Below are 23,090 nucleotides of genomic sequence, written 5' to 3' on the forward strand. Positions count from 1 at the left end.
ACTCAACAGATATGATTTGGAAGATTGTTTTGCTCTCCTCACTGGTGGGGTGCTGCTGGTTCTGCGTGGGCTACAGCTTCCACCATCTGCCCTGCTGTGGCATCTCCGAACTGAACGGATGGCGTGCCGGCAGAAATGTCCTCTATATTTATCTGCTTCTATGATTTATTAATACCCCTTCAGTATGCGCAGCTCTAAAAATAAAGTGAAAGCAGAGCAGTTCACATGGCACCAGGCTGCAGTTGCAGGGGGGAAAAGTCAAGTCTGCAGCTTTCTGCTGCAAAAAACATGCGCACGTGACGATCTTCGGCGCACCTTAGTGTCCACTAGACTTGTGTCTGACTCAGCATCGCAGTGACTCGAATGCATCGCAACACAGTTGGGCAGGTCGAACTTATGGACGCAGCCGCCGCCACGTTTCCGGGTGAAAGGGTCCCCTGCGTGTGTTTACGTCCCTCTTCTTCCTTTCTAGTACGAATACTTCAACGCAGTGCTGATCAATGAGGTGGACGAGGTGGGGAACAGCGTGGAGCTGGGGGGGGAATTCATCCTGCAGCCCAACGACCACTTCAACAACCTGTCGGTCAACCTGAGCCTCAGCGTGGTGCAGGTGCCCACCAACATGTACAACAAAGGTAGGAAGGAGCAGACACGCACACATTCACAACGCTAATTACACAAGTGGTGAACTGAAGCGTGACCTTTCTGCCGCTGATGGTGGGCCGAGGTGCATTGTGGGATACCTAGATGTCTACACACGTCATGTCTGATGCATCCTTGATCAAATGGGCGGAGCATGTACACACCTGTGCACTGGGAGCGTACTTGGCAGTTTTAAGGTACTTTTGCACTGACAGGATGCGCACGTACACGTGCACGGACTGACCCAGGAAAGCAATTTATCCAAGCGCCGATAAAAATGATCCAGACTAACCGTGGCGACATGTGCTGGTGCACATGGATGTCCACGCGTGCCAGGAGATGGACTCGTCTTCATTATCTCTGACTCCCTGGATCATTCCGGACACAAATTAACTTAATTAGCAGTTAAATAATCACAATTTTCCCCTCTCCGCCATCGCGACTTCGAGCAGCGCTCAGCGGACGGAACGGATGTCGTGTCGGCTGAACCGGGACGGCGGAGGAGCAGAAATTACACGGCCGACGAGAAAGAAAGGGGGGGAAGTAAATGAGAAAGAAAGTAGGTTAAGTCAGACCGATGGAAGGTCTGAGCAACAGATTAATTACTGCTAGGTGGGGACGAGAAAATGCAAGCGGTGAAGAAAGAAATAGAATGAAAGCTCATTGCAAAGAAGACTGACAGAACAATAAAGGGAGAGTGATTCCAATTCACAGGCCCAGAGCTGTAAGAGGTTTAGATCTGTACGCTCCCAGTGCACAGGTGTGTACATGCTCCTCCGCTTTTTCTTTTTTTTAAAAATGAAAGTCACTCCGTTGATGTGCTGGAGCTGATTGGTTGGCAGGAATGAGAGTGGAAAAGATGAGTTAGAGGGAAGGAAGAGTTTATGGAAATGCTTATTGAATAGCTCCTCTCTGGAATGAACTCACAAAGGTTTGTATTACAGGAATATAAAAAGCATTTCCCCTTTTTTGATGATAACAACAATAATATATTTTCATTTGCCGGTGAAAGGGCTTTATCAGATATTAGATTATTTCATTTTAATGGAAACATAAAACCGAGAATAAAATGAAAAAAGGGAGATAAGGATAAGTCTGCGTACAATACAGTATCATCCAAACACACAAAGTCAGAATATTATCTACATTATTCAGATGAAATAAAGTTGTTCAGGCTCATGCTGCAGATGTAGACCAAGTCTGGCCTTTGGCACCAAAGATAACATCCACAAGTCATTAAAAATTATGCACAAAGACAGAAATTTGATCTGTAATCATGGATTTATCATAAAATGCTAAAGTCAGCTAAGAGCTGCTGTAATCGTTGCACTTCTTAAGCTAAACTTGACACTTTTTGTGCAAAAGGCCATGAGATTTGTCCCAATCAGACTGTCTTTCAAGCTATTCCACCGGGACAGCATGTGTTGGATGACCTTATTGGTCCAAACTACAGAAAATAGAGGTCCCCCCCCCCCCCAACCATGCTCCTGAGGAGCGCACACACACTTTGTCAGTGGTTTGTTGGCAGAGTTGATGGATTGGAGGTCGCGTCCATGACGGCAGAGAGCCTTGTGCTGCCTCCAGATTTATCACGGGAAGAACCCGCTGCATCAAATATCCATCTTCTAAAACCAACCAAACACGACCCGGGCGCCATTCTTCACGGAGGCTCCATGAAAATAACCAATACGGTGGACGTGGCGCAGCACATTTTCAGCAGGTCGATAGTCTCTCCAGTCCACACGCTCGTGCGCTCTCCTGCTCATTCTTCCCTGTCCTTCCTAATGGAATCCTTACAATAATCACAGCAGTGAGAATATTTAATCCGACGACTGGGAGGAACCTCAGGAGTGCCTTTGATCAGATTATAGGAAGGAGAAAATTAGCTGAGATAAATTTAAATGGCGGCTTAAGGGCGAGGGGGGGGGGGAGTAGAGCCTGTAAACCTCTGGTTGATTATGTGGGGTTCAGACACTCCAGCTGCAGAAGTCACTGTATTGTTGTGTAAATGGAACCTGGATCAACCCCCCCCCTCCAGTGTTTATGCTGGAGAGATGACATCAATATGCTAATTCAATCATGTCTCCCTGGCATGACTGGTGACAGCAGAACAATACTGCCAGCACGGGAGACGATAGGAAATCAGCTTTTCTCGTTGGATTTCAGCCGCGTCTGCTACACGTTGGTCCCTCCCTGTTCGCTCTGCGGGTCCATTCCCCTTCCCTGCTCAAGCTTTCTGGACTGTTCTCTTCTCTTCCGCCTGCGTGTTCCCATCCAGCCTCCCAACCAAGCGGAACTGTTATGTTGAGCGGCGAAAATAATCTGGGTTTTGTGTTGGGATCTGTCACGGCCGGAAAGAAGAGAAGCTCGGCTGTTATTGTTGTCAAAAACACTGGAAATGCTAGAAAAAAAAATTCAGCAACACATGAGAAAATTAAAAGGGTTGGGTTTACTAACCCTAAAATGAATGTTCATTAATTCCTCCACATGTCTCTCTTCAGACTCTGCGATTGTCAACGGGGTGTTCTGGTCCGAGGCTTTAAATAAAGTGTTTGTGGATAATTTTGAGCGAGACCCTTCGCTGATATGGCAGTACTTCGGCAGTGCTAAAGGCTTTTTCAGACAGTACCCAGGTAAGGAGAACGTGGGGCAGGTGTCCAGAGACCAGGGGAAGAGGTGTGGAGGGGAGGGAGTATTTCTGGTGAGTTTAGGAAGGTGAATGAATAAGTTGGTGTGAGAAAGTCAATAGAAAGGCTTCCACACTTCATTAGTTCTTATTTTCTTCAACCTACATTAAAACCCTGTTTGTGAGGCCTCCTCTCACGGCCTGAGGAACTGAGGAGCCTCCTCATCAGAAGAAAGAATAAACTGCACCGCGCAGGAAGAGTTTCTAGAAGTCATATTGGTGGCAGTTTGATCTTTAGAGCTGCCATATTTACCATAGTTACTGACTTTCCATCTTGATCATTATAAACATTGAACAATATTTTATCATATTTTAACCGTGCAACTTCTGCAAACTTGCTGCGCTGATGTGTGACGCGGATTCTGTTTCTTAAAGGAATCAAATGGAAGCCTGATGAAAACGGCGTCATAGCCTTTGACTGCCGTAACAGGAAGTGGTACATCCAGGCGGCCACCTCTCCGAAGGACGTGGTCATCCTGGTGGACGTGAGCGGAAGCATGAAAGGCCTCAGGCTGACCATCGCCAGGCAGACGGTGTCCTCCATACTGGACACTCTGGGAGACGATGACTTCTTTAACATCATTGCTGTGAGTTCACCCACAATGTGTGTGTGTGTCTGTGTGTGTGTGTTCAGAGTGGGCGCACACATAAAATATACATTATCCATAAAAGCTTAAGCAGGAGCCCGTAGCGTCTGCTCCTCAGGTTAGAGGAACCAGTCAGTTCTCTCAGGCTGACAGCCAACGAGCTGCAGAAGAGACAGTTTTCTTTGGGACCAGCAACATCAGCCTCCTCTTACTGTCAGAATGCTGAAATGTGCTTTAGAATTTGATATCTTAATTATGTGATTTTGAAAATCATTCTTTATGAAAAATAAAAGAAAAAAAGGAGGATTTGGAACATCAAGTGGAAAGTGAAGTGGGTTAATGCATTTGTTCAAATGCACATGTGTGTGTTTGTGTGTGTGTGTTTGTCTGTGAATGTTTGGCATCAGAATATTTGGGACTTAAATGATGAGGTTTCTATTCACACTCGAGCATTAAATGTTGAGTTTTATCACAGAGCTGCAGGAAGTTCTGCTCTCCGTGAGCCGTCCATCAAAATGAGTCAAGCATTTATATTCTGCTGTTTTAACTATTAGACGAAAAACAATAACTTCATGAAAACACTTTTGTTGGCGCTGAACAATGCCATCAATGAGGCTTTTGGTCTTCTTTCAGTACAACGAGGAGCTGCACTACGTGGAGCCCTGCCTGAACGGAACGCTGGTCCAAGCAGACGTCACCAACAAAGATGTGAGGAGATGTTGTCAGCGTCTTCTGTCTCACTTTAGCCCCCTTTCATGTTTTTAGCTTAAAATCTGGGTTTCCACAAGGAAATAGATGGATGGATGGATGGATGGATGGATGGATGAATGGATGGATGATGGATGGATGGATGGATGGATAGATAGATGGATAGATAGATAGATAGATGGATGGATAGATGGATAGATAGATAGATAGATAGATAGATAGATAGATAGATAGATAGATAGATAGATAGATAGATAGATAGATAGATAGATAGATAGGACTCTCTCTAACCCTCTCTCGACCACTCTACAAGCTCCATCTCGAGTCGCCTGCTCAAAAATTCCATCTCTTCTAAATTATTCAGTCTAAGTAGAAAATCAATTTACAGACAGATTTAAATTCACTAACCTCTGGACCTGTAGTCCGGGACTAAACTGCTGTTTATTTGCATTTGGATCACCCGCGATCTCCGTCCACATCCAGCCGAGTTCTGACCGCCCCTTGTTAATGTGAACTCAGGTTTACTTGTGCAGACGGATTAGCATCGTGCCTTTGATTCCAGATGGTAGTTTAATGTGCTGTGAGTCAGCCGGCTAAGAGGGGGAGACGTTCTGAGCCAGTTGATAAGGCTAATGTGTTTAGCTGTAGCTTCAGGCTGGAAATGGCTGCCACGCCGCTGAGCTAAACCTCCTGATCTGTATTCCCCAAAGCTGTTTTTCTTTTCTGGTAATACCCAAACTTCTGGCTTCTGGATGCGACTAAATTAAAAATATTTGTCTGAGTCGACGTGATTAGACAGAAACAAATCAGGCGTAATTATTCCTCCATGGTGGGTGCAGATCGATATTTAAAGCCTCGATTGGACTCGTGATGGTCATTTAGGGTTGCAGTTGTTTTCGCTGGAATGTTGCAGAAGTTCTTAAGTTTTGGCGTAGATGAGTGTGTCGCTGATGTTTGTCCCTGCGAGTGCTCGGGTGAATGTTGAGACTACTGATTATTATCTGTTTATTAGTTAAATACCTCACTTAGTCAACACAGGTGTGGTTTGTGGGGGATTTGTATGTTTTCCCTGCATGTGTGGGTTTATTCTGTGGGTGATGGAGCTCCTTTACTTCTGGCCTTCTATTGTTTGCAGAGCATCACTGTGTTTTTATGTTATGGAGCAACTTATAGTTGCTTTTATATTAGCAGCAGCTAGCCTTAGCATTTAGATTTAGCTGAATAAATGACTTCTTTCATAAATAGGGTAAATACAAATAACCTGTAACACACCAGCCCTAACCCTGACACAAACCCAATTCTAACCTACGTATCTGAACTGAACACTCAACAGCCCTTTGAACTTGTGAGAAGTGGACAAAATGTCCTCATTTTGCTAGCAGAAAGCATATTTTGGTGCTAAATAGATGATGTGTTCATGAACACACACACACACACACACACACACACACACACTCACACACACACACACACACACGCACACACACACTCTGTGGGTGGCTCGCTGTGCCCCAGGGTACAGTCTATTGTTAGCTCCGATTAACCTTTTTAACCATATTAAAGGAAAGGTTGTGTCGTTTTGCCAGTCACCAGTGTCGCCAGGAATGCTGCGGGGGTTTTGTTGACGTGTTGCTGGTGATTACACTCTGTGCACGTGGCTGCGTAGGTGTCTGTTGCAAACGTTTTGCCCTCAAGTGTGCAAGTTTCGATTCAGCCTCGCAGCTGCCTGGGCCCACCTTCCGCGCTGAGCGATTTCCTCCTCCCTGACGGTGAGGAGCGGGAGATCGCCAAGATGAAAACAGACAAGGGGAAAAAATGTGAGGCCCAGATGATGTTATAGGTCAGAACCATTCATCTATTGTTCAGGAAGTTACCTTTTCACAAAGCTACCGGTCTGAGGGCCAAACACTTTCCCCGAAAATCAGACCGGTGTGAAACATTGCTGTGGCGTTTATTCCACACAACAGCGGGTCGCCACCTTCGCCCTGTGAGAGCGAGACTGCTGACGGAGGCAGCTTATTGTTAGCGTTAGCTGGAGCCGGAGCTAAGCAGGCTCCAGAGAACATGTCAGGCTTTCGCCTATTTTAGCCAACTCTAAATGTTAAAATTCCATCAAATGAGTTGTCTGTAAATTACTTCAGCTGGAATCTGGAGAGTTTTTCACTGTTGCACATAACAAGACTTGCTAATAAGATTTGTTAAGTTGCTGACAACATTAAGCTCATTATTTGTGATGGACATAATGAACCAATTATATCAAAATCATATTATGAAGTACACACACACACACACACACACACACACGCACACACACACACACACACACACACAGATTGGACAGCTGTCTAAAAGAAAGAGGAGGCAGAACACCTTCTAATCTCAGTGTGAGACATTTCACTCTAAAAAATATTGTGGCAGTTTGACAAAACCAACTAAAGGCTCAGTTAAAGTTTATTTCATTAGGCTATTGATGCAGCCTCCACGATCCGAGGGCGTTCTATTTATCTCTGTTTGAGGCCCATAAAATCACTGGCCACCTCCCTAAGTCTGCGTTGCTCATTTTGTTTTTTCACTTCACAAAAATCAATAACCGCCCCTCTTTTCATTCTGTTGCAGCACTTCCGAGAACACCTGGATAAGCTGTTCGCTCAGGGCATCGGCATGTTAGATGTAGCTTTGACCGAGGCCTTCAGTCTTCTCAGGGACGTGAGTAACCCTCTGACCTTTGCTGACAGAACTCACCTCATTCCGGTCGCATGTAAAGACACGCAGGCCTGCATCTCTATGATAATTGATAGGGAATCCAGCCAATCATTGAAAACATGGTAAACACGCCGCTCGATGAGTCAGGCCGTTAATTCGACATGCCCTCATTACACATGCAATTAATCACACACACAAACACACTCACGCTTTATTTTATTTTTACCTGCATCCTCTCTCTCTCTGTCTTTCTGTCTCTCTGTCTCTCTCTCTCTGTTTCCAGTTCAATGAGACTGGGAGGGGCAGCGACTGCAGCCAAGCCATTATGTTGGTGACAGACGGGGCAGTGGACACATACGACGCCATCTTTGCCAAGTATAACTGGCCAGACAGGAAGGTAGTGTAAAAAAGCACAGCACATCCCATTACTATTCAATGGCGGTTTGGCGGCTGTTGTAAAGCGAGGTTTCCGTTCTCATCGCACCTCCTTCACAACGATGCGGAGCTTCAATTCGGATGATCAGAAGAGGAAAACGAGGGGCCGCTGACCCTTTGCCTCCACACGGCGCCGTCGCAACAGGTCCTCGATGGTTCGTGCTGTGATATTTGAGAACACTGGCCAACAAAGACCCTTGCAGCCCAACAGATTTGTGAAGCAGATGTGATAAAAGTAGTAAGAACATGGTTGTTTTTATGTTTTTTGGGGTTTTACTATCAAATAAGACCTTTAAAGACATGGTCTTGTGAACTTCTGAAGTACCTGAAGTGCACACTTTCTGCTATTTGCTGCTGCTGTCGCTGGCTGAGGTGAAATGGATTGTGGGATACCTAGCTGTCGCTAGTCCACACAAGTCATCACATGCATACTTGATAAAATAGGCAAATTCACTTCTGGGACACAGCTTGGGGACTTGGACTTGGAACAGTACTTGAGAGGTGGCTGATGATGTTTCACAAGTATACGAGAAAAACAAGGACAAGTACGCATATTCAGAAACGTGTCCCCCTCCTGAAACTTTCCCCTTTTCACCCTTGAGGGACATGCTGTGTTTTATGCTGCACAGAATGTAACCGTACACAAATAACACTAATATGTCCGTATAATTGAACAGAACATTCTGCTTTTATTCTTCATTTTGGGCTCTTGAAGAGTCCAATCAAAAGACGGATCTAGTGAACATTAGTTACAAAATAGCACTGCTATGCTAATGCTAATACATCTCTCCCTAAGTCTCAGCGTCTCACCACAGAAGTGAAGCTCCCCACACCCTCCTGCTCCAGTCATTTATTTTGCCTTTCTGGCTTTTTAAACTAAAACTTGAGCCACTTATTGCAGCTGTAAAACTGAACTATTGTTCATGCGTTTGATGAAGATAAAACCTTCGTCCTTTGCATTTTCTTCCTCGCAGCCATACGTACGGCGTTTTCCTTGCTTTCTTTGGAATCACACTTCTTAATCTTTTGTGAAGGTTTGGTCTTAAAACCACAGCAAAAGAACGCCTGTCTCCTCCTCCGAACCATCTACCCGCTGTCCTCTGAGGTAATTTTGGTGCTCTTCTGATGGACCATGAAATGAAATGGGAGGAGAAAGGAGATGGAAAGGGGAGAAGGAGGGTTATTCACAGGTAATTTTCGTCTGTAAAAGACAGCCCGAAGGCTTTTTCATCCTTACAAGGTTGGGGATAGACGTACTCAGGCAGACGGCGTAAATACACGCCGAAGCCACAGGCGTAGTAATCTCACTGCGGGGCTACACGCCACAAACTGCGGCGCCTCCGCTACGACTCGGGATACATGTTAATAAGAATCTTCTGCGTCGGGGTGGTGCTTTAATGCTTTCCACAAAAGTGCCGGCGTCGGGCGTGTGGTTGTTTGTCCGTGGTGGTCTCTGTTTGAAGCCAGCCCCTCCTTCTCCTGCCTCAAGGCTGAACATCAGCGAGTGGAGAGAGGACAAGGCTGCCAGATAGTTCCATTTAGATGATGCCCTGCTGATAATAGAAGTCTTCAGTCTCTGTCACTCTGCTCTCCTTCGCTCTCCCTCTCTGCCTCGGTGTTAATGGCTTCCACCCGGCAGCCTCGGAGCTTCGCCGCCATATAATGTAGAATCACGCTGAGAATCTGGGCACGCTCCGGGAAAACTCGACGCAGACAAGTAGCTGAACGTCTGCGCGTAAATGCCGTCATTTTAGAGAAAAACAGACCATAACGTTATTTTTGCACTGCTATTAAGGTTTTTAGGAAGCCATTGTTAATCTTATCCTTTGTTTAAATATTACGCGCCGTTAAGTCAGCGGAGTTGGTAACGTTCCGTCTAATCGAAGTAAAATTACTTCTATTTTCACATCAGGAGCGATATTGAGTCACATGTCAGAGCGAGGGTGGGGGTGGGGTGGGTGGGTGGGGGGGGGGGGGGGGGGGGGGGGGGGTAGAAGCTGTGGCATCAAAACTCACGAGTATCGATCATGGTTCTTCTCTTTGCTCCATCCAGACTCCTGACAGGTTGTCTGGGTGATAGGTGGCCCATCCTTGGGCTACAAACAGGGTTAATTGGGTCACCTGGAACTGTAAAGTCTCTTTAGCTGAATAGGAATCACAACTAGTTTCTAGGTACCTATAGGAATCACAACTAGTTTCTAGGTACTTATAGAAATCACAACTAGTTTCTAGGTACCTATAGGAATCACAACTAGTTTCTAGGTACTTATAGAAATCACAACTAGTTTCTAGGTACCTATAGGAATCACAACTAGTTTCTAGGTCCTTATAGGAATCACAACTAGTTTCTCGGTCCTTATAGGAATCACAACTCGTTTCTAGGTACTTATAGGAATCACAACTCGTTTCTAGGTTCTTATAGGAATCACAACTAGTTTCTAGGTACTTATAGGTATCACAACTAGTTTCTAGGTACTTATAGAAATCACAACTAGTTTCTAGGTACTTATAGGAATCACAACTAGTTTCTAGGTCCTTATAGGAATCACAACTAGTTTCTAGGTACCTATAGGAATCACAACTAGTTTCTAGGTACTTATAGGAATCACAACTAGTTTCTAGGTACCTATAGGAATCACAACTAGTTTCTAGGTCCTTATAGGAATCACAACTAGTTTCTAGGTCCTTATAGGAATCACAACTAGTTTCTAGGTCCTTATAGGAATCACAACTAGTTTCTAGGTACTTATAGGAATCACAACTAGTTTCTAGGTACTTATAGGAATGACATTGATGCACACAGTGGGTTATTAACAAGCTTCCACAACAGTTGTGACTGTTGGAAGCTTGTGCCGCTCAGCTGCTGGTTCAGGTCATTTTGCAGAGGGAGGGAGAAGCTGGCCAAAGCCCTGCCAGCTGAAAAATGATCTCTGCTGTCTGTCCTTTTCGCTGCCCTTAGAAGAGGCGCTGGAAGTTTTGGAAGTCAGCAAAATGTTCCCTCAGTGTGAAAAATCAACACATTATGTACAGAAACCCTGACCAGCGTGCTTACAGCCTGTCCTTCGTGCAGTGCCCGCACCTTATCTGTCATTTTTACGCTGTATCCTCGGGTTCCAGCGCCCTTCCTCTGCCAGCATTGTTTCCATTTCCGCAGCAGCAGACTGATCAATGTGCCAGGAGACCAGACTCGCTTCTGCTGCCGATCAGCTGACCACCCATTGAAATGACACTTCTGGATTCCACGAATACAGAACGAATACGGAACGAGTGATCAGTGCCTGAGTCACGGTGTTTTAACGGTGTTCACCTGGATAATCATCGTAGCTGTTGTATCACCCCCGAATCTGTGGAATGGTTCAGTCCACCTCAGCTGTTCTAGTCTACTGTAACTCTGCTGTCACGCCAACGATGGAGGTTTGCATGAATAGAAGTAGATTATAGACATGATAATTACTGAAGGGGTTCAAATTAGAGCCTGACAGCCGTACTTACCGAGATTGACACTGTAGTCGACAAAAAAGAAACAAGAACATCGACTAACAGCCTGTATTTCACACTAATATTGGAAATTGTAGTTGTATCTGACTGTGACACCATGGGATGACAATGAAAACAATTTTCCCTAGTGAGGCAAGAGCTATTCATATTATTTTCATGATTTTTTCAGGCCCTTTGGAGCCCCTTCTGGCAAATTACCTATAATACACACGTACACACAAAGAACGGGCACACGCTGACGGACTTGGGGAGGGTGGTGAGAAATTCACAGATGGATCTATGACAGCTGTGCCCCCGGAGGCTTACATCTGGCCCAGTCTGGCAACCTGTGTTTCCAACATACACGCACGTACACACACACACACACGCACGCCTGTACACAGCAGCCAAAATTACCTGCTGCTCCAGCCAACTTAGTTCCGCTGGACAGAAACTAGCTTGGCAGCAAACAGTTTGGACGATTCTCAAGGTTGACCACTTTTAGCTGGAATTTGGCTGTTTCAGATCAAAATATTTACTTTTTCTCTTTAATACTGAGATGTTAAGTTTCTTAGGTTAACAAAACACATTAAGAGTGCATTATAATTTACAAGCGGCGAGTGGAAACCCAAGTTAATAACTCATTAAAGACTGGATTACATCGCCTTTCTGGCTTTGTGAATGGAAGGAAACGTGCAAGGAACGTGTTTTAAATCATTACTGCTCGCGAACCAGACAGGTCGAGATGCTGGAAGTGTGATGATTCCCAGTGTGTTCCCAATATGTTCTGAGCAGCGTATCCTGGGTCCATAATCAACTCCATTAAAGTCTCAGATAGGGTCTTTTAATCACTGGGAGATGAGGAACGGGCCCCGTCCCTGCTCTCACACTGTTATCTTCTGCAGTGTGTGGTGATGGTGGGCTCTATCAATATGTGATTAAAATGACTGACAGAAGTTATCTCCTCTCTCTCCAGGTCCGCATATTCCCTTACCTGATTGGTCGGGAGTCGGCCTTTGCAGAGAATCTGAAATGGATGGCGTGTGCTAATAAAGGTGGGGTCTCCAATACATGCATGGACCAATGGAACATGCTGTTCTTTATAATCGCCCTTGCACTGTGTGTGTGTGTGTGTGTGTGTGGTCATAGATGTCACAGTGCACAGAACACTTTCTATTTTTATCTGTGGTGGGTGATGGAGACAGTCTGGCTCCATGTCCTCATGCTGCTGTAGATAAGACAAATGAGCTAAGCACGGTATCTGTCTATGTGTGTGTGTGTGTGTGTGTGTGTGTGTGTGTGTGTGTGTGTGTGTGCGTAGCCTCTATTTTGTTGCTATTGTGAAGTGATATCATCCAGTGTATTCGTGGTGACGATAAGACCTTTTTGGGTACAAGTGTGTGATGATTTAGCATTATCTTTGCACACAATGTTCGCTCTTCTCCCAAGTACATCGTTCTTCTTTAATGTTGAATTTTTTTACCTTCTAAAGTAAAGAAAATGTAGTTTTTCACCCTCATCGATGTGTCAGAGTCTCGCTTAGCTGCCATAAACCTGTCTTAATGTGTCGTTACATATATCATTTAGCCACATGTAAAATAGCTTTTGCTGCTAAGGTGAGTCCAGCATGCTTCCTCCCTGTAACTTAGTTTGTCCAGTAGGATCCAGTGGATCCAACAATACGATAGCAGGGATGAAGAGTGTGAGACCGAAAACATGGAAAAAGACAAATACTGGACTTTAATCCCCCCCCCCCCAAAAAAAAAAAAAACCCAACAAAAAATCATACGACCGAACTCTCCGCGGAAAGTGAAGCTTTTCGCCGGTATGTTGACGCCCGGCTGTGATTTTCTCCTTCGTTGCCTCGGAGACGGTATTTTATTTTCCTTTGGTACAGAGGGATGGAAACACGGGGTCCCTGCCGTTCCCCTCATTCTATGTGTCACATCCGGTCACCCATCAGTCTTGCTGCTGCTGCGCCCCCCCCCCCCCATGCTGAGATAACAATAGTTCCCCTCCTGCACGTGCACATTAGCATCATAATGGCCACATTACCATTGTAGAAAACGGCGCCGTTTCTGTTGCATTTACACGACCCTCATGCCTCCGCAGACCTGCGCTGGTTTGCTCTCACTTCCCTCCCAGTCCGGGCGTCGTCTCCCAGATGGAATTTAAGTGGAAGCGCTGCTCCGGAAGCGCGTCCATCCTGGAGGACCCTGGTTCCTGCTACGCGGGGCTGTTGATGGGACTTTGTTAGCGTCTGACTGAAAGGATTTATCTTCCCTGTCTCTCTCCACCCCACAGGCTACTTCACTCAGATTTCCACATTAGCAGACGTGCAGGAGAACGTAATGGAATATCTCCACGTGCTGAGTCGTCCTAAGGTGATTGACCAGGAACATGACACGGTGTGGACCGAGGCCTACATCGACAGCACCGTGAGTCCGCCACGCCATCCCTCCCCAACCTCCCTCAACCCTCCTGAATGTAATCAACTACAGCTCTGCAACGATGCCTCAATTAACAAGTATTCTAATTATAGAGCACTCGGAATTAGTGAATTAAATTATTGAGAGGATAATGGCGGCAGAAAATCCCGGAAGAGGCAGTAACAATGTGCACTACCTGGAAATGTCGCACGCATCATCTGAGCCTCTCGAGTCCCCCAACAATTCATCTTAATACTCGAATGACAACACCAGTCATTAGTCTTTGTATTTCTACAACGTGGGGAGGAAAAAGCAGGAGCGCCTCAGGGCCGGAACGCCATCCGTGCAGAGTCACGCATGAACAAAGACACTTTTCAATTAAATCCGACCTCGTTTCACCTCAATGTGGGAATATGGTGGATTTAAATCACACTGTCAAGTATCAACAGGGCGATCCCCTCGATCCTCTTTCCGCCTCCCACTTATTCCTTCTCTCCATCCTGCCGTCGCGGTGACTCAACAGTTGCAGGTCTGTGGCTCTCTGCCTCCTCCGAGCCCCCCCGAGCCCCCCCCGAGCCCCCCCGGCTCCTGACAGAGCCGCCGTGGTTTGACATAAAAGCCCGCAACAGCAGAAAACAGACTGCTGGTGCGATCCCGTTCAGCGGAAAATAACCCTTTCCCGCATTTATCCACAAATGCATTGACCCCCCCTCCCTCCTCCCTCCCCCCTCCCCCTCCCCCCTCTCTCTCACCCCCCCTCCTCACCGCTCTCCTCAGCTCCCCCAAGCACAGAAGGTAAAAACAAGAAAAAACAAGCATCCTAAATCCAGGTCATTGCTGTTTCGTGCTTGTTGTATTTCCAGTGTGTCTTCGTGTGCGTGCCATGTGCATGTGAGCTCTGACCTCCGACATCCCCCCCCCCCACCCCCACCCCCCCGCTGTCTGTGACGCTACAGCGTAAAAGGGTGTAGTAGCGACCGTGGCGACCCGTGACATTTCTCTTCTGTGTCCTTGTTGTTGCTCCCGGGCCCCTGAGCCGTGCACCGTGTCTGTTGTTTGGTCCAGCCGGCCGCCACCCCCCCCCCCCCCCACCCCCCCCCCCCCCCCCCCCCCCTGCACGCCCGATGACGCACACTCACCTGTGCACACTCATCTCTCACCTGTGGTGCTGCCGCCGTGGCTGGAGATGTAAACGTTTGTGTGTGAATGTGCAGTTGTGCTCTTTTGTTCCTGTGATTATCTGGGAAAACGTTCTGAAGAAACTTCTGGCTGCAGATTCAGTCGGTGTGATCGGGCGGGACGACGTGTCCAGATCTCTTTGAACAAAACCCAGTTTTAATTTTGCCCTCTGTGTCGTATGTGGGCTGCGATAAGCAGCTCTGCAATCATAACAATAATAATGGCGGCTAGATTAGCGCGCTGCCCCCACATTAGCATGAGCCGAGCAGAGAGCGCTCCCATTAGGCAGCTGCTGGGCCATATGTCTGACACAGAGCTGCGAGCGTGAGAGACTCTGGCTGGCTGTTGACATCCAAGCAGCTCAGCAGAAAATGAAATAGACACCACGCTGGTAGACGCGATCGTTGGGATTAACAGGAAATGTGCGGCGCTTCTGATTGCAGCCTGTCGTCATCCCAGCTGAGCTCAGGTTTAGGAGAGCGAGTGGCTCTATTGGACGTGCGGTTTACGAGGACCCTTTATCCTCTCCATCGTCTCCGCTTTACCTTGACCCCACTCTTTTGTTCTCAACCTCTTTCCCACCACTGTGTTGTCCATCGCTCTGGTTTGGGGACGATCGGGCGGGGGGACGCAGCAGGAAGAGGAGTGTGTCAGGAGGACAAACTGGGAGAGATTTCAGTAAACGTGAGGCAAAGATCAGAGATGTAAAGAGAAAGCTGAAGATGAGGCGGATTTGTCCGGAAGGTTGATGACTGGCAGAGCAGGTTGGACGGAAATGGAACATTTAGGAGTTGTCCTGACGACTCAGGAAGAAATTACAGGTAAGATCCAGCTGCAAGTGTTTTACAAGCAGAGACAAGGAAGCAGGAAGTTCCAGAGGCCGGCCTGAGAGGGTCAGGACATGTCCAGAGGAGGGACAGTCAACAGAAGGATTCTGTCGGGAGACCCAGAGGAAGACGAGACATATGGACGCAGTCAGAGAGGACAGGAAGGTAGAGAGAGGGGAGGATGTAGAGGATAGGGGAAGATGGGGAGGAGGATTCCGATGGGGAACGGCCCGAGAAGAATGTTATCCACGTGGCGCTAACCCTGCTAGCAAACTTGCGCTTTGTTAACGCTACAGATATTAGCAGCAGCCTGGACTAATGATTCCCCTTTTCATCAGTCCAAGATGGAGGGAGACGTTAGCAAGAACTGTTGTTTTGCCTCTTTTTTGGGGTTTCATGAAGCTGTTACTCACGGCAACCTAAACAGGCAGGTCCGGCACGAGTAGACCCTGTTTTCTGAGCAGCGACAAAGCCTCCCTTCAATATTTTCATCGTAAGCTTTCATCTCACACGGATCGACGTCAGACACCCTCTGCAAAGATAAATATCCAAATTCCTAAACCAGTCTTCAGGGAGGGGAAATACCCAGATCCGGAGCAGAGGCTCTGCTGTTGGATCAGCTTATTTAGCCCGAGATCAAAGGGGGGCTACGACTGTACGCGTTTAAAGGCAAATAATGAGCATGAATAAAAGATGAAGAAGAAGACAGAGTGAGTGTCGGCTGCAGGATTTCAGAACGGAACACGTGTTAAATGTCACCAAACAGGATGATTCACGCGGCGTGCGCGGCGTCGCGCCGCGCCGCTTCCCTCTCTCATTCTCCTCCTCCTCTCCTCTTCTCCCTCCTCCAACGCTGAACGCTCTCCTGGGGTCCGGCTCAGTTGGACGACGGCCAGGGTCCGGTTCTGATGACCACCGTGGCGATGCCGGTGTTCAGCACCAAGAACGAAACCGTGAGCGCGCACACGGCCACATCCCCATTCCCCTCACAACTTTGCTGTTAGAGTAAATCACCCAGAGGGGATTAAGTTTCCCGATACTGCCGACACGTCATCAAATAATGACTCACTCCGCTCCAATTAGGCACGTGCCAGATCCCTTTTGATCAGTTCTGCATCACTAATTGAATAGACAATAGATTTTTTTTAAAGGATTTAAAACACTGGATCCATGAGTTGCATAAGAGCGTTTTCAACTGAAGTGTTCTTATGCGTCTAGAGGAACCACGGGATCCTGCTGGGGGTGGTGGGAACAGACGTGCCCGTCTCCGAGCTGCTCAAGACCATCCCCAAGCATAAGGTAGGGCGCCCACAGACCCGGGGACTTCTGCCAGGTCGCCTCAGCTAATTAAAGGTCCGCGGGTGTCCGCCGAACAATTCCATGAAGACAAACGTCATCACAAAAGATCTGTCCTTCCGTTTCCTCAGATTTCCTGCACGGGGGAATCGAGTCTTTATTCACAATCATTGTGTTTGTTCATGAAAGTTGTTTCTTCAGCGACCTCAGCTTGGGCCTTATCTCTAACAAACCTTAACCTCCATCTTCTGGTTATCAGCCACAAAGTCACATCTGTGTGTGTGTGTGTGTGTCTCCCCCCAGCTGGGCATTCATGGATACGCCTTTGCCATCACCAACAACGGCTACATCCTCACCCACCCAGACCTGCGACCACTTGTGAGTACCCCCATCACCAACATGAGCCACGTCATCGTAACCATCGGCGATTGGGCCAAAGGTTCAGATCTCTTCATTATTATTCTGGACACTTGGCCCGAAGAAAACGAAATCCTGAGTTCTTGTCAACACTATTATGGATTCCATTGTCCTGCTGCGGTAGTGAGTGATGGTGTATATTTGAGGGCACTCTCCACACCCCACGGTGAGCCTGTGTTGGCTAGCATGACGATATGCAGATTAGCTGAGCGCGTTCCGCTATGCCTCTGCTGTGCTGTGAATAGACAGAGATAGATCTCCTGAATGGCTGTGATTAACTCTATTGTGTTCACTCGCTCCTCTCACAAGAGGATGAGGTGAGAGAGAGGAAAGAAAGGAGCGGGGACGCAACGCCGGGCGAAACCCAAACAGCTTCCAGCATTAAAAGCAGCGCCGGATTAGAGGCGAAGCGCTGCAGGTAGAGGAACAGGTGGATCAGCAGTGGCGTGTCAATTAAATGTCCAGTTCATTGGCGAATCACAGCGGTCCCTGCTGTGAGGTCACGCCAGCGCCCAGCCTGCGCATCTCCTGGTGGAAACAGGAGCATATCGACTAAGCGGCGTCCTGCTGAAGGCTCCAGAGGGAGCAGACAGATGGACAGGTAGTTTAATAGTGTCCTAATTAAAGGAGCTAATGGAAAGGGTTGGGATGAGGCGAAGGGATGCATGCTGAAGCGGCAGATACACACAAAGACATAATTCACAAAGGCTGATATAGCCTCTATATCCTCCGTGGTCAGGCGTTTAGCATGAAACATTCACGCTAGCTGCTGATGCCCATCCACAGGCTCAGCTAGTAGCAGGAGGTAATTAGCAGGCTCGCTATAATAGCGTGTTGTTTGATGTTGAAATGTCACAATGATGACACAGTGAATGGTTGACTAATATATAATTATCACCAGTTTTTGTGTTCCGATTTTGTCAGTATCTTTGTTCGTGCATGCCTGTGTGCAGTACGGTGACGGCAAGAAGCGCAGGAAGCCCAACTACAGCAGCGTGGATCTGTCTGAGGTGGAATGGGAGGATAAGGATGACATGGTGAGGCGCTCGCGGTTGAACATTCGGCACGCGCTGACGCCGCCCGATGCTTTCATTTGCATTTTGTGTCTGCTAGCTACGAAACGCCATGGTGAACAGGAAGACCGGGACCTTCTCCATGGAGGTGAAGAAGAGTGTCGATAAAGGGGTGAGGGATCCGGGGCCTCTGATGCCGATGCACAAAGCGCACAAATAGGCACTTTTCCCCCGATGGCCTCAAAGGCGGCGCTCCGCGGGGAGAAATCCACTCAGCCGAGGGGTTGTTACACTTGGCACAGTGATGTTCAGAGTTGACTCGGGGATTTTGTTTCAGATTTTGTTTGCTCTGCATGCAGGGGTGTGTGTCTGTCTGTCTGTGTGAGCCCCTTATCTCCACCGTGCACATGGTGCTAAACACAGGAGAGAAAGCAGCCGGATGATTCCCCTTTTACTACTTGCCTGCTTCAGTCACAGAGAGAGATAGTCTGCACGAGTGTGTGCGCGCGTGCAACCTCATTATTCGGATTCAGTATGTAAATTAAGGCACACGCACACATGCATGTTTACTGCTCGAATATTCTACACAAGCATCTGCAGCGTTAGTGCCCGTGGAGCCGCAGCATGTTCCCCCCGGTGCCACTAGATGGAGCCAGAGTTGTGCCCACAGACGTCTTTGCTCCTCTTCGCGGTGTAATAATGGAACTCATTGAGCTCTTCCCGCAGAAACGGGTGCTGGAGTTGCATAACGATTACTACTACACGGATATTAAAGGGACTCCGTTCAGGTAGGGAAGCTTAACTAAAATGGCCAATGCTCAGTTTTCTTTGATCAGGCTTTGATGCTGGTTTTTGCTGGTTTCAGTCTAGGTGTTGCTCTTTCCAAAGGCCACGGAAAGTTTTTCTTCAGAGGGAACGTTACTGTGGAGGAAGGTAGGAAATTCTCCCTTTCCTCTCTCTGCTTTGCTGAGGGGATATTAAACCCTGACTCACCACCCACTGAAGACGTTTGACACAGTATGAGGAATCAAATCTGTCGGAATCTTCCTTCAAGAAAGATTCATGTTGACCAACCCTGGATCCTGACAGTGTCATCGAAAGGGATGATGCAGCAGATTGGTCTTTAAAATGTCTGAAAAACGGAGTCACAGACGTCCACCAACCGCCTGGCCCATGCTGTCATCACCAGCAGGTGTCGCTGTGCAGCATTCGACCTGTTCTGTTTAACAGTTCAGCGGTTATTAAATAAAGTTAGACTTTATTATCAGCATCCAGACATCAAACTAATCGTGACTTATTGAATGTCGCAGTATTTTTATGTAACAATAAACCTGATCATCCATTATAACAAAACCACATTAGAGTCCACCCTATATGTTTGTTAATAATTAACCCAAATAAGCATACTGTTTAGATATTTTAAAATATCTAAACAGTGAGAATATTAAATATATAAAAGCTTTTCTTATTATTTTTTTTGGGGGGGCGGTCCTCTACATATAAATATAAATCTAGGAATTCAATACATCAGATTTTTTCCCAACTGGTTTAGTTTGAAAACTGCTGTTGTCTTTAAAACCTGGAACAAAAAAAGAAAACAACAATTCTTTTACTTTTGAAATATGTTTCCTTTGCTCCACTAAAGTCTGCCGACCAGAATCTAATCACACAGAATAAATCGTTTCAGTTGTGTATTGATGGAGTCCAGCTGTGCTGATCAAAGCTTTAAAAAAAAAAAGTTAAAAACTCTGCTAATAGTTGGCAGCAGATAATAAATCACACACACACACACACACCCACACACACACACACACACACACACACACACACACACGATTGTAATGAGGTGATAATGACATTAATGTTGCAGTAGCTGGATTCGCTCGCTGACGTCCCGCCGGCGTCTCCGTCAGCCCCCGTGTGCTTCTGTGTGTCCGGCCTCATGCATGTTAATATTCATGCAGGGACAGCGCCGCAGCGCCTGCATGCGCGCTTGTGTGCTTCCCCAAAAACACGTCCATCATTTGGAGCGCTCGGAGCATGACTTGGCGCTTCCTGATCTAATCAGGCCTGTCACGTCCCTCTAAAAAACACATTTTTCAGCCGCGGCGTGCATTTAAGGGCGTGTGCGACAGGGGTGTAAATGCCTCCCCCCATTATTCTGAGTTCATATTGAGTGCTTTCAGTCTTCCAGTTTGAGAAGAATAATTCTGGTTTCCTTCCAGGGCTTCACGACTTGGAGCATCCTGATGTAGCCCTGGCGGACGAATGGTGAGAACAAACCGACGCTGAGCTCTGAGTGACGGCGCCGTTGGGCCAAATCCATGGCAACATTTTAATTATGAAGCAGAAACAAATCCCCCGGTCTTATTCCAATAATTGTACAAACGCTTTGGCATGTGCCGCAGCAGGAGTTGATGGTTTGTGTCACTCGATGACTTGTGGTGGTAACGACTGGGAACCGTTATCTGGAGAAATGACCGCCGGGGCTTCTCAAACTGTTGCATGTAAGCTGGAACGCGTCCATTGTTTTATTCATGGCTCAGGACGGGCCTCGCGGCGTGAGGTGAACCAGAAGCACCTGGTCGCCGTCACGACCGCGCGACTCATTTTAATCACCGTCACATTTTAGGCATTTGACACCGATGACGGAGCGACAGATCTGGGTTCAGCGTCGGGCCTGTAGCTTCCTCTGTGGGCTGCGTGTCAGGAATCAGTCGCTAATACTCTAACTTGTTTGTTCTTGATATATCCCAGGACCTACTGTAACACGGACGAGCACCCGGAGCATCGCTACCTGACCCAGATGGAGGCCATCAAACTCTACCTGAACGGATACGAGCCCCACCTTCGCTGTCAGTGACGGAGCCGCCCTCACATGCTCCTTATTCTCTCTGCTGATGGACTTACAGACCCGGTGCCTTTTACCTTCTTAGGCGACAAAGTGCTGATTCAGGAGGTCCTTTTCGATGCTGTGGTGACGGCACCTTTGGAGGCCTACTGGACCAGTCTCGTGCTCAACAAGTCCGAGTTCGTCTTTTTTTTCCCCCGCGATTGAACGCATTAAGAGTCAGATGCTTCGTTCCAATCGAACCCTTGGTTTTGTGTCTTTGGGAAACCACACAGGAACTCGGATAAAGGGGTGGAGATCGCCTACCTCGGCACCAGGACGGGCCTGTCCAGGATTAACCTGTTTGTGGTTCCCGATGAGCTCACAAACCAGTAAGTGCGGCGAAAGCTCACGCAGCAATAACGCTTGTGTCTGCGTCACGGCTGCTTCTGTTTCCTCCTCACATTAAGAGACTTCCTGACGGCGGAGGACAAGGAGGGCGTGTTCAACGCCGACCACTTCCCGCTGTGGTACAAGAGAGCGGCGGAGCAGGTCCCCGGAACCTTCGTCTACTCGCTGCCTTTCAACACAGGTTAGCCTGAAAACACGCTGGATACGTGGCGTCAGGGACACGTGAGGTGTGAGATCATGCAAGAAGCGCCACGTTTGAGGGGCACTGATCCTGGCGGATAAGTTACGAGACCCACCGTCAGGGCAGATCTTTTGTGGACGCACAACTATCGTTTTTATCAAGTTTCCACGGTTCCTTCTTTTATATTTGCGCTTGTTTTTGGAGGTGTGTGCCTCCACCTCCTCTTCCTGGATTATGAATTTAGCCTGTGGTTTTGTGGCTTTGCTACGGGTCGAAAGAAGATACGTTAGAAAGATCCTTTTCCATAGTAACTTGGAGAGAACACACACTGACCAAAAGCGACAGACACAAACACACATACACATGCACCTAGATTGACTTTACCAGACTGTGAGAAATAGTTTTCCCTCCAAAGGGAGAGTGTGTTCTCATCTGTCCTCGGCCTCAGGCTTTCCATTAGTGCTCACACAAGTGATCCGAGAGGCTCATGTTTACTCGCTGGACTTTTCCTCTGGACTGTAGTCATGGAACAGTCCACAGTGGTGTCAAAGGTTCTCCGGCCGTCATGCGGATGCATAATTATGACACGTGACTCTAGTGTGACCTCTAACCTGTGTGTTTCTAACTCAGTGTCAGAGAACAGGAGTGTGGTGTTGGCCAGCACTGCCATTCAGCTTCTGGATGAGAGGAAATCCCCCATAGCTGCGGGTAGGTGGCTCTCGCTTTCTCACACTCTCAAACTTTTCCTTTGCATGCCGCTCATGTGGACTGTTTCCAGCCCGAGGATGTTTACAAAAGCCCCTTTTTTACCAATGTTCCCAAGAACTTTTATTACCAGGGGTTTATGTACCCAGGTAAGACAAAAAAGCCTGATAATCTGTGTGTTTCTACTCCACCTCATCGCCTGTCCACTTCTCTTGGCTTCCCATCTTCTGCCCCATTTAAAGTGAAGCTTGTAGAATTGATGTGGACAAACTTGCAGCCGCTGACTGGCTCAAACATGGCAGAGTGAGATGCTGCATGGATTTAAGGGATCCTGATGAGTCCGTTCCTCCCTTTGAGGTACTTTTTCCAGGGAAAATTTAGGGCTGGGGAAAAGTTTGTTTTCCCCCCAGTAATTTCAGTGGAAACGCATCAATGTTTTTCAAAATTCCAGGTAAATTCTAAACATTCCTGTGTTGGAGCTATAGACCATATCCTTCTTGATATGGCTAAGTGTTTCAAAATGGTGAAGGCAATGTGAAATAATTTCCTGGTTTTACAGAGGAA

The 23,090-nt window shown here is 47.3% G+C and overlaps 1 protein-coding gene across 2 annotated transcripts in view; it reads left to right on the forward strand.

Moving 5' to 3' along the window:
• The window catches only part of cacna2d3a (calcium channel, voltage-dependent, alpha 2/delta subunit 3a), a 69,565-nt gene that overhangs the window by 25,440 nt on the left and 21,035 nt on the right, over positions 1 to 23,090 (forward strand). Inside the window, exons 5-26 of one of the 2 annotated variants that reach the window (XM_029833985.1) lie at positions 473 to 635; positions 3,144 to 3,275; positions 3,704 to 3,915; positions 4,549 to 4,623; positions 7,240 to 7,329; positions 7,610 to 7,723; positions 12,215 to 12,293; positions 13,543 to 13,676; positions 14,445 to 14,462; positions 16,555 to 16,626; positions 16,892 to 16,972; positions 17,273 to 17,347; positions 18,340 to 18,423; positions 18,500 to 18,571; positions 19,126 to 19,187; positions 19,265 to 19,332; positions 20,625 to 20,670; positions 21,157 to 21,254; positions 21,336 to 21,429; positions 21,526 to 21,621; positions 21,700 to 21,821; positions 22,452 to 22,529. In XM_029833985.1, coding sequence (XP_029689845.1) covers positions 473 to 635; positions 3,144 to 3,275; positions 3,704 to 3,915; positions 4,549 to 4,623; positions 7,240 to 7,329; positions 7,610 to 7,723; positions 12,215 to 12,293; positions 13,543 to 13,676; positions 14,445 to 14,462; positions 16,555 to 16,626; positions 16,892 to 16,972; positions 17,273 to 17,347; positions 18,340 to 18,423; positions 18,500 to 18,571; positions 19,126 to 19,187; positions 19,265 to 19,332; positions 20,625 to 20,670; positions 21,157 to 21,254; positions 21,336 to 21,429; positions 21,526 to 21,621; positions 21,700 to 21,821; positions 22,452 to 22,529 — 2,065 coding nt within the window. The remainder of the gene's footprint in view (positions 1 to 472; positions 636 to 3,143; positions 3,276 to 3,703; positions 3,916 to 4,548; positions 4,624 to 7,239; positions 7,330 to 7,609; positions 7,724 to 12,214; positions 12,294 to 13,542; positions 13,677 to 14,444; positions 14,463 to 16,554; positions 16,627 to 16,891; positions 16,973 to 17,272; positions 17,348 to 18,339; positions 18,424 to 18,499; positions 18,572 to 19,125; positions 19,188 to 19,264; positions 19,333 to 20,624; positions 20,671 to 21,156; positions 21,255 to 21,335; positions 21,430 to 21,525; positions 21,622 to 21,699; positions 21,822 to 22,451; positions 22,530 to 23,090) is intronic. The other variant, XM_029833986.1, reaches the window with a different exon arrangement.

Source organism: Takifugu rubripes, chromosome 3 (assembly GCF_901000725.2).
Source record: "Takifugu rubripes chromosome 3, fTakRub1.2, whole genome shotgun sequence".
NCBI lineage: Eukaryota > Metazoa > Chordata > Actinopteri > Tetraodontiformes > Tetraodontidae > Takifugu > Takifugu rubripes.